Consider the following 18,158-nt stretch of genomic DNA (forward strand, 5'->3'; position numbering starts at 1 on the left):
TCGATGCAATTCTGGATTTGCAAATACCATAGCAGCAGCAATGCTCATTCCGGTATCGTTTCCGCGCCTTCACTCGCATCCATCTTCGCACCCCCCGGTTTTCCTCACCATACAATACTAGCATAATCGGCATCATTCTCCCCCAATCCCCATCTATAGCACTCCATATCCTTGACCAACTCAAACCCAAACTTCTCATAAATCGCGACATTCGGCTCTTTCCTCGAACTCTCCAAATACGCCTCTACACCCTCCCGATCCGCCATCTCCAACACCTCCTCCATCAACGCCCTGCCCACACCCTTCCCCTGCGCCTCCGGCAACACCGTAACGATATTGCAAAAATAGTACCCCTTCTCGCTTGTCCACAGCGCTTTCTGCGCCTCCGCTTGGCGCGCCTTCCATATCCAGTAGCGCGTGGTGGACAGCCCGCCGCGGCCGTACCACAGATTCATGCGTATCTGCGAGAACCACAGGGACCAGTAGGACAGGTAGAGCGACCAGGAGTCCGGCTCAGAGGGTGGGTGTGGGGGCATCCACATTGCGCAGCCGAGGATTTTGGCGGGGTTGGCGGTGTCGCGCGCGACGTAGAAGAGGCCATGGCGGATGCCCCAGTGGCAGCGGAGGGAGAGGGAGACGCGGTTTCGAGTTAGATCGATCTGGAAGAGATGTTAGTGGTAGTTTGGCGAGGTCGTGTCAGTGGTACGGGTGTTCAATGTTGTTTGGGAGGCTTGTTTGAAAGCATACCTTGGAGCGGTCGGGGTAGATCCAGAGGTTGTATGGGTCTTGGGCGAAGGCTTGTTGTATTGTGTCGATTGCGCCGTCGATGTCGGCCTCGGTCATACGCGTGACTTGGATAGGCATTTTGAAGTCGTTTGAAGATAGTTGGGATGGAAGGCCAATGGGTTGGTGCTGGTCTCAATCCCTTCAGGATCGTTCAGGGAGGGTATTCAATTGCTGAATGCAACAGGCCATAAAGTCTTGCCATGGTGACTGGGGGCGACAGCGATTTAACTCTCACCCGTGAGGCTGGTTACAAGGTTAGCGTTCTTGATCTATCTACAGGACAGCGCTAGGAGGGGCACAGGCGGGGCTCGACCAAAAGGGGAGGTGCAAGCGAAGACGTCCGCCCAGTCACGTGCCAGCGTACTTCGTATCCGCAATGTTCCTACATCTTTGCTGAGCGCATCTACACACTTTCATCGAACCTGATATGACTACTTTGGCTTCTTCAATAATCTTGGGACCGAGAGTGCTTAAGTTCCACACGACTTGAGCAATGATTCGAGTAATGACATACGTCTGAGAGCAACAGCGTATCGCTAAGCGTAAACCGGCTTGCTTTCAGCCTTGTTGCAGCATACACATGGGCTGACACGAGCCCGCTCATGGGGTGGGCGGCTGTTCAGCTTTTGCGATGGATTGGTGCCCTCCCCCTCCTTTTCAGCCTGACGCTCTTCTACTTAACCATCGCTCCTTACCGGCTACATCATCTTTCATTACGAGCATCAACAGCTCATCCTACCAATTTGTCTTCCTTCGTCGAGCTTCCGGGCCTTGAGAGGGCTTCTGATCGTTCAGTATGCAGCGAAGCGTGATGGCGACCGCCGACGGTCGCTCGAGTACCCAACAACTTAGGCTCTTGTGCCTCGATGGAGGCGGCGTCCGTGGCCTGTCTTCTCTGATGGTACTGAAGATGCTCATGGAAATGATCGATCCTGATAACCCTCCGAAGCCATGTGATTACTTTGACATGATAGGCGGAACAAGTGAGTAGACATCTCTCCTTAGACATCGCTCGTCCAAGCGTAAGCTTGTGCTGTTCGCAGGGACTTTTGTCAGCTCTATGGAATGGTTGCGTCATCTTACAACTACTGAATGGATTCATAGGCACCGGCGGTCTGATTGCGATCATGCTCGGAAGACTTCAAATGAGTGTTCAAGAGTGTATCGACGAATACACGACACTTTTCTCGTCAATATTCACCAAGAAGAAACATAGAGTTGGCTGGGGAGGTAAATTACAGGGCCGCTTCGACCACGAAGCTCTAGAAGCCGGCATCAAACGAATCGTTGGTGAGAAGCTGAACGACGAGAACGCCCTATTTAAGGACAACTCGAGTAACGGGGGCTGTAAAACGTGAGTCTGTGATAGAAGTGGTACACGTCCCCTGCTGACTATTGACCGTAGCTTCGTGTGCGCCACCAGCGCAACGACATCCGAGACCGTCATCATGTCAAGTTACTACTCGATGCGACGACTCAATGACATTCGCAATGTCGCACGCATCTGGGAAGTTGGTCGAGCAACGTCGGCTGCCACGAGCTTCTTCGATTCGATTCAAATCAAGGGCTCCACATATCTCGACGGTGGCACAGGTGCAAACAACCCCATCAACAAATTGTGGGCGGAAGCAGATGATGCATTCCGTCAGGGACCTGACTGGAGATTAGAGGATAACCTTCTCTGTATGGTCTCTATTGGCACAGGCCAGCCGCTTCTCAAGAAATTCGGAGACTCGATTTTGGGAACTGATATACTCGATGCTTTGGTCGACATCACGACTAATACGGAAACAACTGCCAACGATTTCCAACAAGCGCATGCGCAGATTTTCGAGCAAGGTATTGCGTACAGATTCAATGTCGAGCAAGGATTGGAGAACGTCGCACTGGAAGACGCAACAAGTGCTGGCAAGATAGAAGAAGTCACCCGCAGATACCTTTCTATCGAAAAGTCCAATGCGCCTCTGCGAAGGTGTGTCTCAAGGCTAAAGGCCTCAGAAGGTATGTCCATCTGTATTTGATGGATTGTAGTGCACAGGGCTCCATAGCACCCAATTGTTGGGACCAAATTCATTAGGTTATATCTTGCATCAGCCCACAAACTGATAACACAATTACTGCGGGTACTGACGAATGTACATAGACTCAGATGGCTTCTCCATCCAGAATTTTGAGGAGTATCTTGTCAACGTAGAAGACTTGACACCCTTGCAGGAATCAGACATCGACCTGTGCTTTGTGCCACATACAACATCGTACTTGAACTGGGTCAATAACCATGAAGGAGGAGTACTGGCTTATCAAAAGCCCTCTACCAGAGTAAGCGCCAACTCATTGACGCAAATTGGGCGCAGAATACTAGCGTCCGCACTGTTTGACGAATCTCTCCCATTGTATTATGAGCAGCATAAGCTCATTTTGTATCACGACTGCCAGAGTGGCTCGGGTCTTACATCAGTACTGAGCAGTCTATGCCTACAGCTGCTCGCATTGCCCATTCCTAAAGATGCGCGCAACGCTCTAAGCACTAGCTTATCCAGAGAACACAGCGTCGCATTTCTCCAAGACCAAAGGTCTTCCCAGCGAGAGACAATACAGAGCCTGCCAACAGACATGCTGCAGCATGCGCTCACCAGCACACTTCCACGTCTGAAAGTTTCTACCTGGATTGGAATCGACAACCTCGATGCATTGGTTCAGACCTCAACCTCAACAGGAAGGAGAGACGATTCTTGGCGTACAACACTTACCACTGTCCTCATCTATTGGGCGCAGGAGTGCTTCTTAACGCATATTGTTGTCACGGATACGTCACGATTTCCGCAGTCACCTCTATCTACATTTTCGAAGGATCCGAGCGCGTACATCGACCAAGTGGACTACGATACAGAACTGAGAGGTGAGTTGACAGAATTATCCCATGTTTTCCGAGCTTACATGAGACCAGAATGTATGAGCACCATGGACTTCGATCGCAGACTGGAGCGACAGAAAGAGATCGTTCATGCCATAAATGGGACGACAGACTGGTTCTGGAATCATCCGACATATACTTCCTGGAGAGACAAACAGGCAGGGATATTGTGGATTCAAGGCAAGCCAGGGAGCGGAAAATCTGTTTTGGCAAAGAACATACTAGACCCAGTGCCATATTTACCAGGCAAAACGGATTCACGAGATCAGAAGAGTCTTTCCCGTGAGATTGATGCTCATACATGCGAATGGTATTACAGCACCAGGGGAGGCGATGAAATGATGGCACACATATCTCTGCTTCGGTCCTTGCTGTATCAATTACTCTCGAGTAATAGCAGGCTCTTCCATCATTTCAAGACGATTTATCGCTCCCATGGACCTGGATCCAACGATTGGATCACCCTTGACAACATGAAGTCTATTTTCGCTGCCATAGCGAATGCGGGTGTCAGCATCCTGTGTCTCATCGATGCTATGGATGAATCAGAAGACGAGGAGTCCCAAAATGGCTAGAAAACACATTCTTCGATTCCTTGCAAAGACTACACTGGATCACGAAGATTCACGGGTCAAATTCGTCATACTGAGTCGGCCAGAATACGACATTGAGGGGTTCTTTACATATTTTCATGAAAACTACGATGACCTAGGCGTGATCAAGATGCATGAAGCGAACCACGAGGCGGTTCGAATCATAGTGGATGTAGGGATCGAGTCTTTAGTCAAATCAATGAGGCCATTCGAGCTGTCCCCAGACGATGACGACGAAAACGCTCCCAGACGCAAAAAGCCAAAGAAACGAACTAGACCAGGCCACTATCATCAGCAACGAGGAGCCACCCTTAACTTACCGCAAAGAGATCAAGATGAACTTGAGACAGTCAGAAAATTCTTACTGAGCAATGCCGAAGGAGTAATTCTGTGGGTTACAGTATGTATCGCAACAGTTAAAGCAATGATGGGTACCTTCTATACATGGCAAGCAGTACGCCAATGTCTCGAGGCATTACCAACCGATCTTCATCTTCTATACAAGCAGATAATATTGGACATTCATCTCCGACTGAATGCGCAAGAGTTGAAGCTTGCTCGAAGGATACTGATGTGGACGGCTGGTGCGACCACTTGGCATCCATTAAGGACGGTTGAGCTGCTTGAAGCGATATCGATATCGGAAGAGGGAAAATTCCAGAGTGTGGTCGTCCTCGATTGGTCAGACTTTCGATATCTCTTACGCCGGTATTGCGGTCCTTTCATCGACATCATCCACACCGAGACCTCAACCGCGGTGGAGGGCCAAGCAAACTCGGCAGATATCCCGGTCAGCTCATTCGATCGCGTCCAATTACTTCACAGGACAGCCAAAGACTTTCTCGCTAGCTACAGCAATGCGAAAGACCTATCGTTCAGTGAAGACGAAGCCAAGGAACTGGTTCTTGGAGATCTGTTCACATATGAAGGCATGCTTAAGAGCCCTCTTCATTATTCACGTCTGTATCAGGACGCAGATGTATCGGGATTCAATCTGGACAAATACACTGAAGCTTTGGCCAGCTCGCTGAACGATAGAGGCCTGGCACTTCATCTTTCAGGCCGACGATCCACCTTGCCGGGTCCCAAACTCGATGCGCGCGAGCTTCTCATTAGCCGTCCTCAGAAATACATGTCAAGAATGATGCCCCAGTCTCGTACTTCTCAGGCTCCCCAGTTCGTCGCTTTGCTGGATCTGACCGTCCCGTTCTTTGGACAGTGCATCTACTTCGCATGTATACATGGGTACCTCACCGCTGCAGAGTTGCTTTTACAATTCTCTACGGACATATCACGTTCACGATATGAGAGGCCGGATTTCCTGATCCAGATCACGCATTCATTGCTCCTAGCTTCTGTGAAGCTCAATTTCATGGAATTGGGCGATTCGTTAGCGAACATGAGTTTTGGTATGCTTGGTATGATCGACTACATAGATCCCGAGCCGATGTTCCCGAGGGATGAAAGGCTTCATGCCTCACACGGTATGGCTGCGAACATACCAAATCCCGGGAACAAATGCATATGCGAATCGATTCGAGATAGTGGCGGCAGAAGAAGGCTATGAAGAACTACTGAAGATCATCATGGGGCATACAGAAGCCATCTTGAGTCAATCTTATGAAGCACACGTCGAGCAATCGAACGTCGACAAGGAAGAGCTTTTGAAATACGTTCGGAAACACTCTCTCCGCAATAGATATGAGCCCTACGGTACGTCCTGCACATAAGAAATAGGAGTCTACTGACAACCTGTAGGTTATGACGATTCACGAGTGGCCATAGAGATGGGTGTCGATTACATTAAGTCCACATTCGACGGTATGGAACATGTCATCCAATTTTTCAAACAGATGCGCATTTTGAATCCAGCACTGAACAGAAAGATTCGTCGAGCAACTGGTTTCTACCATCAAGTCAACCGCACAGACTTTAAAGGGCTCGATCGGATCTCACTCGTGAAGAAATATGCTACTCGTTGGAGGAAAAGGGCGCTCAACGTTCGGGACGTACCTAAGTACAAAGAACACGGGATGAGGTCTGTAGTAGAACAAGTCATCCAAAACATGCGACGACAGCGAACAGATTTTGGCGATGTAGTATTGTTGTTGCTTCGACAGAAGAATTAGCCCACCCCTCGTTTTAGCGCAATATGCAATATTATTCTGCGCATTATGGCACCCAGTTCAGAAACTGCTCCCACTGGCGAACTCGCGAGATCTGATCATTCTCTAGAGGTTGTGTAATGATATTTCAGTCCAGGTCTATCATAGCGGTGGAACTCAATTTTCACCTCCCAATGCATGAGCGGTGAGAGGTAAACAAGATATCGTCGCCCGTTGCGAGTACGAGTAGCAAGGTGCGATATCTATGCCAGGCCGATGTCGATGGCTCCAGTGAGTACAACATAAGGAAGAGCCCGATGAATGCGCTATGTCCAGCAATTCATGTGTGACAACGCGGGGTGTCTATACTTACATGTGACGAGGTCTTATCGTGGCTTGACTGATGGCTTCATGGGCTGGGACTGGAAGGGTGCGGACCGTACCGCGAGGTTATCTAGTCTCTGGCGACGAGCTTTGGGACCAAGAGAAAGCCATTGTCTTCACAGTCGTAAAGACTCCCCGCAACAACATCACTCTGGAAGCCATGATCGACGAGCAAGAAGCCAGGCCGCTGACTGATGTCGGGGTCATGGCGGCTTAGACGATTGAAAATCCGTACTACTACCGTCTCGGCTTCAAAGCAAGCTGCCAGCGGACACCAGCTGCACTTCGAGTTGCGCGAAGACAAGCGTAAATCGGTCGGGATTACCACCGATAATTTCCTCGTTTCGAACATCGCTGTGAGGAGAGCAGAGAGACTTTTGGTCAAACTGTTTGTAGTTCCTATCAAGTACGTCGAACCACCGGCGAAATTTACGTGGGATGCGCGTCCCAAAGCTACGGACGGCAAGCAAATCGATGACGGCGAGCAGTTCACTATACGCCTCTGCTCCGAGTCTGACGACCGCTCGTGGGAGTTGCTCAGAGACTGGCGAGGGAAGGCATACCACGTCAGGCGAATTTGCAACATAGTGGCGACCCGCATATCGTGTTCAAAATGCACAAGAAGGACGATGGCTGATACAAAATCACATGGACTGACAACGTTCGGAACTCGGAGTCACATGGAGAGATGTTGACGCTTTCAGTTACCGCCGACCTTGAAGCACGAGACAAGATTGTCTTCCACGCAGCGCCCAAGCCACAGGATGCTTATATGGCATGTGACCCGGCTGGCAAAGGGTATCGCATCTATTCCAAATTTCACAACCGGACTGCGGTGGAGGGAGAGGAAAATTTGTTCGCTAGACCATCGAAAAGCTCAGGACTTTTACTTTCCACCGGAAGGTTCGGGAGGAAGAGGTGTCAGCTAGCTTTGAAGAAGAGAAGAGAGATGAGCGTGATGAAGGCGAGAGGCTGCGGGACGAAATGCTTAAGAAATTACAGGGTGGATTGGAATGATGTCTGAATGAGCCGGGTCTTGAATCATCTGAGCGAGATGAAAGCAGTCACGACTTACGCTGCTGAACTTACACACCCTGTATCCGCTCAATCAATCGTCTAGCAAAGAACATTTCAACTGTGTCGCAGAGGCATGTGCCCTCCGAGCGATTTCTACATCATGGACATTACTTTAGTCTGCGACGAAAGCTGCAGAGACACTCAAAACAGGTCTGAGATCGCATTTACGGTCCCAAACATTATCGTAACGCGCATCTCGATCGAGACACACATGCAATATGTGGCCTCATATACGCTCGTCCGAGGAGGCACTCAAGTACCGCCCAACCCCGCTTTGCGAAGTTCTCGTCACGAGCGATCGACACCACGGCAGCTGGCTCGTCCGAGTGATGACATGCTCGCGCATTCGGGGCAGTGCGGAAATGTAACGCAACGAGTGCTGGGCGCCGTGCTTAGGTGTTGCGATATTAGCATGCTTACCCGACAGCGTGTTGAAAATTTGCTAGTTTAAGGTTGATGCAAAGCAATCTGACGGAAGTCTGAGCTGTCTGACTCTTCGTGGGGGACAGTGGTACAAAGGTTCCGGGTGATGGTAAGCGTGGCGGAAGAGTGATGTTGCCACGGCTTCATGCATAGCCTTGTTGATGCGTTGTGGCCGATCTCTTGCAGTGATGAATGTCTACACCCAAGGTTTCGCGAAGTGTTGTTGAATCATTGTTACGCAAGCTGGACCTGTGTCTGGTCCCGTCCATCGCGGAGCAGCGTAGCTAACCGTTTAATCTCGAAGCTGCTGTGCATGTCGATCGGGCCTTGGTGATCTGCATGAAAAGATTATGGGCACGGAGCGTCGTTGTCTTTGTGATTTCTTCGTAATCCGCGCCAGCCATCATTTTTCGGTCCCTTGCTCGGTGCCCCTCGGAAGCATAGTGACGAAGACTGTTTGAGCCGAAGAAGAATGTGACGATCGACGTTTGCAGGCTGGTGGAGTTATGGTTGCGAGTAACGGAGAAACTCCCGGGATTGTGAACGGCAAAAGAAAAAACCGCACCATGCAAGTCGAAGAACGTTGAAATTGAGTGGGGGTGACTTGGCGGAGGGATGGGTACCCGTCCGGTGTCCGACGAAAATCATGTCATCTTGGCGTGTGACTGGCGCAGGAGAGACGCAAAGTAAACGAGCAACCTGTAAAGGCCGAAAAGCGAGTTAATGTGCGTGTGCCGATCGTTTCGTGATGATCGTTAGGCGGCTCTCATTATTTGTGTGGGCGTGTTCCAGACTGCGCCATATGACCGCACGCGGCCTCCACATAACATCCCACCAAACTTTCATTGCGAGACACCGGGTGACCTCAGGGCGAAGGTGACGATGCTAGTACGCACGGCTGCAATTTTCGGAGGATGATAGCGAGTCCCCGGAAGCTTAGGGAAGTATAATAAGCGGCGATACCGCGAGTGCGAGCGGAAGAGACGGGAGACAAAGGAGAGGGCTGAACGGAGATGAAACGGTCTGCCGGAAAAGAGTCTACCTTGCATGTCGTGCAGCCACCTCTCACGGTCTGCTTGGGGTTAAACAAGTGTCTGCTTGGTCGTGGAGGGGCACCAATGCAGGCGATGCTGATGGAGCGTCTAGCCGCGACAGTTTCGAAGTCATGACCCAGATCAGGACGCCGGCATGCTGCCGTGGTCATCAGACTGGATGAGGGATACTGTGGTAGTCGCGATAGCGGCTGGTTGGACTTTCAGCAGCGTGTTGTGCATGCATTTGTAGCAACAGCGATCAGATCTCCCGAGGTTGTCTCAGCCAAAAATAGGTGCTCCATATAGGCACTTCGTTCGTTCTGCGGCAAAGCTCATGCGAGTGCCACTGTTTGCTGCGCGTAACCACAAGCGATGAAAAAAGGGTGTGTGGACAAGTCGCTCAGCGGTGGATGTAAGGATCGCCGCGTCAGCCCGCCAATTGATTTAGCCTGGAGCCTGGAGTGTAACCATGAGCGAGTGGGAAGGCGATTCGTCGATCTTGGCCCTGGAGAACTCTTGGTGCGATGCATACGTTCTGTCGTCATACATACGATAGGACTGTTCCTTGTAACGAGGCATCGCTGTCGATACAATAGAGCCATGCAGCCTGAGGAATTTGTGACCGGCATGCAAAGAGCTTTTCCTGTCAGCAGCCATTCGCTTAGTAGCACCGCGCTGATATTGCTTTTGACACATCGACTAATGTAACGACGCATGAAGGTTGGGCATGTACCGGATGTCAAGGCAGCTCTTACGGGCAAATCGTGACCGTGGTGTAGGGTATAGACTAGGGATGTGGGATCCTTTGAGTTCAGAAAGGCCACTGCGGAGTACAGTTTCCACATTGAGATAAAGTCTTACAAGCGACCGACCGGTGTTGTAACCGGAAGAGGTAAGCATACTGTCGCAGGCATGGTCCGACCTCGGATTGTGCGGCGTGCTGATTGGGAAACCTGCTCTATATTAGTTGCAATTCCGACAATTTGCAGCAATAAGCGCCTTCCCCACCCCCGACTCGTACCGTGAATGACATGCCAGGATACACGCACAATCCGTCGCGTCCCCAACAAAGTTGGGCTGATGCTGCGGATGCACACAGAATTCGGACCCTAAACAAGTGTGACAAACACACGCACGACACGCACCGCGTCACCATGGAGCGGCAGAAAGGAGAATGGATGGGATTACCACTTCCGTCCCTTTGATTACTCTCGGAGCATGCGTGGCGCCTTGAGATGTTGTAGACCGGGCCATGACATGCTGTTAGTTGCCTTCTTCACAGGTGGGGAGCAGAAATTTCTTGTTGTGACGGGGCTCTTTGTTGTACAGCAGCGGTAGCAAGCGACTTTCGAAAACTGGTGGCTTTTCTTGAGTTAGTGCCGTGCAGCACCAAGCTGGTGAGACAGGCGATGTGTGCAGGCTTTGATCATGCAAGGCCACCGAAGCGAGTTGCAGATACTCATTCAAACGCACCCACCCGAGAAGGTTGACAGAGCTAACCCCGCCACTGTTGAGTTTGCATTCAGGCCGCTGCATTTCTTCAGCCCGCGGATCCAGTGCATAGCGAACTAGTCCATGGCTAACTGGATGGTCAGACTGGTGGTCCTTTTAAGGGTTTGGTGTATGTTGAGCGGTGGTTATTATGCCGGAGTTTGGGCGCTGTACCACCACGAAAGCGCTGTCATATTTAGAGTTGTGCTCGTATGCGACCACAATTGGTTGATCGCTTGCGTACCTTGTCCATGTTCGCTCACCCGAAGCCCTAAGGTGGTCTCAGCTCCCTGAGAAGACACATGCACGGATGCGATTGGTGTGTGAAGGGACGTTGAAGACCCAAGATCTGGCAAGCCTAGTACATGGATCGAGAATGGGAGGCAAGTGCCGTCGAAGATTTAACCTCAAACATTGCCTAGGCGGAGTCTAGACCATGCATCATGAACCTCAAGGCTATGTCCGTCCCTTGCTCACGATCGTCGTCATCCACAAGTAATGCAACTAACTTACCAAGCCCCTTCCAATGCAGCTGGCAATCAATGCTGCCTTACCCAGTGTGTATCACCGGAACTTGAACGCAAAGCGGAGAAGAGCGGTTGGTTGCCTAGTTGTTCGACTCTCTGGCGCGCGTTCCAATGTGCCTCGCAACACGTCTAACAGAAGATCTGGTGATAACTAAAAGCGGCCATTTCCTTGACGCCACTGTCTCTCTATGGAACAAGTCTCACGGCTGGATCGATATGGAGTCAGTCCATGTGATCGGCGAGCACAGCCAACTGCAAACGTACACTCAGTGGTCTAGTGCTAGTGACGCTGCTCATGCCGCCACCAATTGTTTTCGACAACAAAATCGCCCGTATGCCGCGCCACGTTGGCGGACCCACACATCTCGTGGGCGGCTGAGATACACGTCATTACGGGCATCTAATCCGTGTCGCAGATTGCCGGGCTGAGGCTGCACTTGGCCTGTATCGGTGCTTTTCAGTCACGCCCCGCGTCTGAAGGAAGAAATCCGAAGGAAGCGAGTTCGACCGAAAGATCCTTGTCAGTTTGCTTAGACCGCTGCTCCGCTGCTCTGCCGAATCTCGATGGATAAGACCCAAACCAAGCAGCACGGCTAATGGGCGCGGATTTCCTAATGGTGTGATGGCTTTGAAGGTCGTGTGCTTTTGTGGACACGGTTCGTTTGATTGTACCAGGTGACAGTCGACCCCAAGACATGCAAGTCAGCACTCAGCACCTGAGTTGGAAGCCGTTCGCAGGGTTGACAATTTCCGAGACGTAGAGAGCCTTCCATTAGCACGGATTGCAAGAAATACCTTGAAAGCATGGTCCCGTGATGCACAAAGTGGTACAAGCTGCAGCAATGCAGTTTTGACCACCCAACAGGCACATTACTGCGGTCATGCCATGCCGGCGCCTGTGATACGTGGGTCGTGCGAAATTGTGCGAAAAGGGGAAGCTCATTGGATCCAAAATGATGAAGCTAGCACAAGTCTGGGATTGTGTTCAGACATTGACCTTGTCGATGCTCATGTTTGACACATTTTCGCACAAGGGATTAGACTCCTAGGTGCAATTTCAACACGGATCTACAGGACTGGAATGTGTCAGCACCAAAGAGTTGGCACGCGAACTGACCAGGGGGGTCTCGAGACCATGTCCAGTGCTTTTTTGAATCAGCCACCCATGCTTGTCCAATCTTTAAGAGTGGACGACACATCTGCTTTGGCGACCAGACACAAGCCCCTGACATGATCCAGTTCGTTTGAACCAGCAAAATCATCCTTGTGCCCGTGTTGACCGCTGTCGATCATCTAGGCGGGACGAAACCAGGGTTCATCGGCGCTTCGGCTGCAGCTCACAAGCCACGCCGGGGCATTTCTCGTTGAACGGTGTTACCGCTTCGAGTCTGGCTGCCGTGGGGTCACTGTGGAGGGCCCTGGTCGCCTTTCGATTGTGCAGATGGGGAGGCATCAGCTCTGCGTCACCGTTATTGAGCCAAGCTGGCTGCAGATGTTGATCGAGAAGGGCTGCATCAGTCCTCTCAACACGCAAGATGCTTTGTCACTGCGACGCAGTAAGACCCATCCGAGTATGTTAGTCTGCACCCAGCATTTGGCAATGATCGGGTCCACTACTGAGGAATCTGCAGAGGGCGATTGCCTATAATAAGCATGAACCTAGTCGATACGCACTATTGCAGGATCAATGTCCGCGTGAGTCGTGAGTCCGAAACAGGATGCTGGTGTAGAGACAAGGTGACATGCCAGACACAAACGCGCGTATCGCCATAGTCTTGTAAGGGATGGCCGTAGCCAATATGTGCGGGTCGTGGTCTAGGATGTGTTTGGGGCTTCGAGCTCGTCCACGACCCGTACTTTGTCACATCAGGGCCGGTAGCTGGGCGGTCCTAGCCCGGCGCTCCATGATAGCAGCTTGCTTATGGTTTCGAAGCGGCTCGGTGGACCACTGTAGCGGAAGTTGGAGTTGTTTTTCTAGGCCGTGCCTGTCTAATAACTACGACAGGGATGCCAGACTCGACGGATGCAAACCAGCTTCATTTCACCTAGGCGTAATCCACGTTGATGGCACCGTCCCACGCGCAAGGGTCGACCATCGAGGGGATACGGTGCCTTCGTGTCCGGTGTGGTCAAACCGGCGCCTGGTGAGCAGGTAGCAAGGCTGCAAAGAATGTGGTTGCCGGGTGAATGCAAAGCAGCCGATTGCTGCAATCTCCGTGGGTACCTCCGCTGTTGGCAGTGTGACCACGCTTGGGGATGTATGCAAATGTCTGATGCTGCATCCATCTGCAAAGCCCCATGTCATGGGCTCGCGGGTCCCGTTACAGGCGGGTGCTGGCAGGGGTGTGGGCGCATGTCGATTTCTGGAAGACGCTGGGCTACGGAGCGGCCAATGAACGGAGCCGTCCAGCGTCTGCCCCAGATCGCGCTTGGACACCCATGGGCCAGCGACTTGGTTTGCCGGCTGCACGCGCGACCACGCAGGAGGTACTGCATCCGTGCTTGGTGGAGCTATTCACTCCCGCGCCGCGCGCTGATTGGCCAAACAGGGTGAACCGCGGAAGCATGCTGTAGTGCGCCCTGCGCAGGCCCAACTCGCCTGCCACTCTTCCACTGCCTCCGAGACTCTTGCGCCAACCACACTCCTGACCCCATCCGCCCCTGATATGGCCCATCAACGCTGGCGCCCCGACGGATCTTTACTGCAAATGCACCAGCCCCTCCAGCCGGCAACTCCCCATCGATAGTGCTCGTGTATCATGCATGCACACCTACCGGATGGCGCGGACCCACTGTCGCAGTGTCGCCGCCGGCCTTCTTCCACTAATTATGCCTTTTCCAGGCGCGGCTAAAACATGACGCTGCCGAGTGCATGCAGTGTCCATCCTTCGTCCAACACCAGTCTCCAGGGCTAGTCTTTGAGTCTTGACCGCCAGGCGGGCCACTGCCCCATGCACACGACACTCGACCCTCGGCACGGAGCCAGCTGAGTCGCACTGTTAGGTGTAACTTTACTCGTCCTGGCCTCCAGCTGGCTGCTGCGCTAGGGACCGCATTCTGCCATCCATCATCGTGGTGCTTCCCTTGCCTGCTGTGTCGATGGGCCGGCATACGACTTACATCTGCTGCACGGATACTCCGTTGCGCTTGCGCCATGATACATCGGTACCCGCCTCCCTCGTCTGTTCTCCTCGCCCTGTGATTCGGCCATTCCTGGTCTTCCTACTCGCATTCTGCATCCCCATGCTATGGTTGATCGTTCCAGCCGTGCCACTCGGCCTAGTCGTTACAGCGCTCCCTCACCGAGCCATCCCTTGGTGGCTCCGTGTAGTCAATAACCTTCCGTTCCTTGTCTGCATCTATTCCGCTATTAGCACTTCTTGACTTTCCACTAACCTAGCCCACTGGCATTCCTTGTACCATGACTCTTGCCGCGAGGTCTCTCTTTGATACAATTTCCCCATCCATCCTTCCCAATTTAGCATCCCATATACCTATGCAGATGGCCCCAGGACTGCTCATCCAAAGTGACATCGACTCACACTTAAACACCTGACCACAGCTATAACGTCCTGCAACCCACACATCTTCACTTGTCACCTTCATCACTACTCAACAACATGTCCGGACACATGCACACCACGCATCTCCCTCGACGTGCCTCTCGAAGCTCTGGTAGTCAACATACACCTCGCTCTGCACGCGTGGAGAAGCCCAAAAGCCACCATAATAGCCCACGAACCACGGAGAGACGACGAACAACGACGGAGGCGAAGCTATATGCAACCCTAGACGACCATTACAGGATGATGTTTGGTGTCGAACCAGAGGAGGCATATGAGGAACGTCCACAGCCAAGCCGACCTATGAGCTGGCATCCATCTTCAACACAATACCAAGCACAGCAGTCTTCATCCTACTTCGAGCCCCAGCAAGAATGGTATTCAACCTCGCCGCGCGAGTCAACCCAAGGATCCGATTTTCTACTCCCTTTCCACCCGTAATTCCATGTTTGACGGTGAGGGGCGAACTACACACCATATGGCTGGCAAAGTACTCCATACCAGACATCGTCTCACACACAGTCGATTGTCAACACGCCAACGTCTGAGCCATTGCCATGGTACTTGCAGCAGTGGGCACAGAAAAACCAGGAGCAAGCCATGATGGCTTCGCACAACGAGTCAGCAGATTTCTTGCCTATCCAGCATCCCATTACCCAGGACGAACAAATGGAAGATGATAGTGGCGAGAAGCTTGTGGCACTGGGTCTATACGATCTTCCTGAACCGTCCATGTCCTGGGAAACGGAGCCAGCAACAGGCAAGGGCTTGAAACTTGAGGAGACCTGGCAACCACCCGAGGAGGACGATGAAGAAGATGCGGATGATGCAAGCTCAGAAGCCAGCGAGGAGCCTTCGCCACCCCTTCCTGCCGTAAATGACTGCAACCAACAACTGCAACTGCCTGTTCACGTCAAGGCTCAAACACCCGGCAGCATGGATGGACAGAGCTTCTTCTTCGACGATGACGAGACGGCAACCAAGGAATGGTGGTACCACCAAGCCAAGCAGCCCTCCATGCCAGTGCGGGACAATGGCATGGGATACGCATGGCTGTAAATGATAGAGCTTCTTCATGTTCACAATTGTGACATGTTTCGTTATTGTTTTGCATAGCAGGGCGTTTTGATGTTGCCTAGGATGGCAGGAAAAGATTACACGGATACCCCAGCCTTCATTGGCAAACGAGCTCGCCGAGCCACTGCATCGCTCGAATCGAGGTCAGATGATCAACATGTAGAATATAGTGAGATCCATGAGTGTGGTCGCAACAATACAAACTCCCAATATCCAATGCACCACTGTCAAACTATATCACCCCTGCTCATGTGAGGCGACAATACCATTGAAGTACCGACCGGGTGATTGCCAACCTTCAATCTGACCGAGGTTACAGTGGTTTTCATCAGATTTATTAGGGCCTGTCTGGTACGCCAGTTTTGCTGGCCGTTTCGGCCTAATTAGGCAGCGTTTTAAAAACGGAGATGAGATGGAGCTCGTGTCTGGTAAAACGGAGTAATCGCCAGAGGAGCTGGGGATGCCATTTTGTTAGCGTTGCCACTAAGGATTGCATCCTGGTTTAGTGCTTATTGTACCCACAATCTACCTATTTGAGCGAGATGGAGCCTCCATTTTCTAGCAGCTGCTTCGAGGTACAGTTTCAATTCTGGTCGCTCCATTTTGCTAATCTAGATTCGGGCAAGCCTCTGAGCTTAGCCCCCGCGCACTCCTTGTCACGAGCTTTACCTAATATATCACCAATACGGCCAGCAAAAACGGCGTAACCAGACAGGCCCTTACATGGTCACTCTAGATCAGCGGGATGTCGCATCGTGGCTATGTCTTCCAGAACAGGATTCTTACAGCGAGACAAGGAGATTCCCTGCCGAATCGGAGTCGATGCACCACAACTGCCGCAGCACCCAACGCCAACGCCAACGCCAACACCACTTCTGCAGCTGCCTTCAAAAACATAAGTCCTTCAAGCCTTTGAACTTTCCCGTCCACCATCGCACTCTCGTCTCGCTTGGTGTCCATGTCGGCGCATGCCGTAGCGTACCGTACGGCAAGATAAAGGTCATCCCCATCGGCAGCATGTCCCCGCAGCTCGTCAGCTCATCGGGCATGTCACCGTTTGCGAAACACCAGTGCAACAGGTGTGCTGAGGTCTGCTTACGCCGACAAGCACGCCGGTTACAGGGAGGTCGGCACCTGGCGAAGGGCCGATAGCAACACACACAGTTTCATTGAAGCAGCCTTTGTGCTCACCGATGTGCTGGCGGCCTTAAATCCGACCGATCTGCTCACTTACCGACCAGCGACCAGCAAAGTGCTTGTGCATCAACTTTGTCGGCCCATCGCTCAAGCTCGGCGACGACTCGCTGCACATACCCTTTTAGGCTGCTCGTCTAGTGCACGCCCAGGCAAACCTTGCGTAGCCGAGGCGGCCACGCAGTTACGGGGACTACGAAATTAGAGTGCGCGTTAGAAATGTGGGCGGGAAAAGTTTCCAGAATACAGGGATGCCAACTTGGAGCTAGACGTCACTGATTCGTGGACAAGCACCGCGTATCGATAACACGATGTGGATGAGCAAATTTGCCGTACATCACGTGCGCCCTGCCGTTCACAATCTGGCCAGACCCGCAACAAAGCTCCTGACCAATCGCGACGCATAGACACTCCATCACACTTCCACGGCGTCTATTTGCGTTATTTGCAAGCACGCGAGGTTCTGCCTAGCCATAGAGCCGCCGGAAATGCAGTTTGTCGTAACCCCGTGGCGTGACAGCAAGGAGCTGCTTCAGGTGCGGCACGATCTGTACGGGACTGACTCAATCAAGAAGGAGAGAGCAGTGAACAAGGTAAGCTGAGCTCGACTTGGTGCATCATGCGCGACAATCGTGGATGCCCAAGCAGGAGGAGGTGAACCATGCTGATAGCATGCTCGTAGGTATTCGCATGGCGGTCACGGAAGCCGGATGGTCTGCCACTGCTGCTCGACTCGACAGCTGATATTGTCGATGTGCTACTGCAAGATCAGAGGAGCGAGCTGAAGCATAATCCTTTGCGGTTGCTGTACGCCACTGCAGTGTCAAGGTAGGACCATTGCATACTTTCCTATTGTCACACCGTCTCTTCGTCATCCGCATAGCATATGTCTCTTCACGTGCTTCCGGCTCGGTGCGACACATTGATTACAGTTCTTTCTTGGCATACATCCTCCTTGATGTCACCATCATCAAGTTGCAGTTTCTAATA

The 18,158-nt window shown here is 52.0% G+C and overlaps 8 protein-coding genes across 8 annotated transcripts; 5 read left to right on the plus strand and 3 right to left on the minus strand.

Annotated features, from left to right (window-relative positions):
* Nucleotides 1–104: 104 nt before the first annotated feature.
* SNOG_10093 (hypothetical protein) lies at nt 105–864 on the minus strand (the record flags this gene model as incomplete). Its single annotated transcript, XM_001800323.1, has 2 exons — nt 105–659; nt 748–864. The coding sequence occupies 2 exons, from the start codon at nt 862–864 to the stop codon at nt 105–107; spliced, it is 672 nt and encodes a 223-aa protein (XP_001800375.1).
* A 718-nt stretch (nt 865–1,582) lies between these two features.
* On the plus strand, nt 1,583–2,807 carry SNOG_10094 (hypothetical protein; the record flags this gene model as incomplete). Its single annotated transcript, XM_001800324.1, has 3 exons — nt 1,583–1,769; nt 1,891–2,140; nt 2,192–2,807. 3 exons carry the CDS (start codon nt 1,583–1,585, stop codon nt 2,805–2,807), a joined length of 1,053 nt encoding a protein of 350 aa, XP_001800376.1.
* Nucleotides 2,808–4,423: 1,616 nt separating this feature from the next.
* SNOG_10095 (hypothetical protein) lies at nt 4,424–6,999 on the plus strand (the record flags this gene model as incomplete). Its single annotated transcript, XM_001800325.1, has 7 exons — nt 4,424–4,693; nt 4,802–5,777; nt 5,839–6,006; nt 6,052–6,331; nt 6,556–6,603; nt 6,782–6,828; nt 6,857–6,999. The coding sequence occupies 7 exons, from the start codon at nt 4,424–4,426 to the stop codon at nt 6,997–6,999; spliced, it is 1,932 nt and encodes a 643-aa protein (XP_001800377.1).
* A 34-nt stretch (nt 7,000–7,033) lies between these two features.
* On the minus strand, nt 7,034–7,368 carry SNOG_10096 (hypothetical protein; the record flags this gene model as incomplete). Its single annotated transcript, XM_001800326.1, has 2 exons — nt 7,034–7,181; nt 7,244–7,368. 2 exons carry the CDS (start codon nt 7,366–7,368, stop codon nt 7,034–7,036), a joined length of 273 nt encoding a protein of 90 aa, XP_001800378.1.
* Nucleotides 7,369–13,632: 6,264 nt separating this feature from the next.
* SNOG_10097 (hypothetical protein) lies at nt 13,633–14,081 on the plus strand (the record flags this gene model as incomplete). Its single annotated transcript, XM_001800327.1, has 2 exons — nt 13,633–13,821; nt 13,884–14,081. 2 exons carry the CDS (start codon nt 13,633–13,635, stop codon nt 14,079–14,081), a joined length of 387 nt encoding a protein of 128 aa, XP_001800379.1.
* Nucleotides 14,082–14,345: 264 nt separating this feature from the next.
* Nucleotides 14,346–14,579, minus strand: SNOG_10098 (hypothetical protein; the record flags this gene model as incomplete). Its single annotated transcript, XM_001800328.1, has 2 exons — nt 14,346–14,391; nt 14,455–14,579. The coding sequence occupies 2 exons, from the start codon at nt 14,577–14,579 to the stop codon at nt 14,346–14,348; spliced, it is 171 nt and encodes a 56-aa protein (XP_001800380.1).
* A 692-nt stretch (nt 14,580–15,271) lies between these two features.
* SNOG_10099 (hypothetical protein) lies at nt 15,272–15,956 on the plus strand (the record flags this gene model as incomplete). Its single annotated transcript, XM_001800329.1, has 2 exons — nt 15,272–15,352; nt 15,420–15,956. The coding sequence occupies 2 exons, from the start codon at nt 15,272–15,274 to the stop codon at nt 15,954–15,956; spliced, it is 618 nt and encodes a 205-aa protein (XP_001800381.1).
* Nucleotides 15,957–17,656: 1,700 nt separating this feature from the next.
* On the plus strand, nt 17,657–18,000 carry SNOG_10100 (hypothetical protein; the record flags this gene model as incomplete). The annotated part of the gene is made up of 2 exons (XM_001800330.1): nt 17,657–17,761; nt 17,851–18,000. The coding sequence occupies 2 exons, from the start codon at nt 17,657–17,659 to the stop codon at nt 17,998–18,000; spliced, it is 255 nt and encodes an 84-aa protein (XP_001800382.1).
* Nucleotides 18,001–18,158: the final 158 nt, after the last annotated feature.

The sequence above is a fragment of the Parastagonospora nodorum genome, assembly GCF_000146915.1.
Source record: "Parastagonospora nodorum SN15 chromosome Unknown scaffold_16, whole genome shotgun sequence".
Taxonomy (NCBI): domain Eukaryota; kingdom Fungi; phylum Ascomycota; class Dothideomycetes; order Pleosporales; family Phaeosphaeriaceae; genus Parastagonospora; species Parastagonospora nodorum.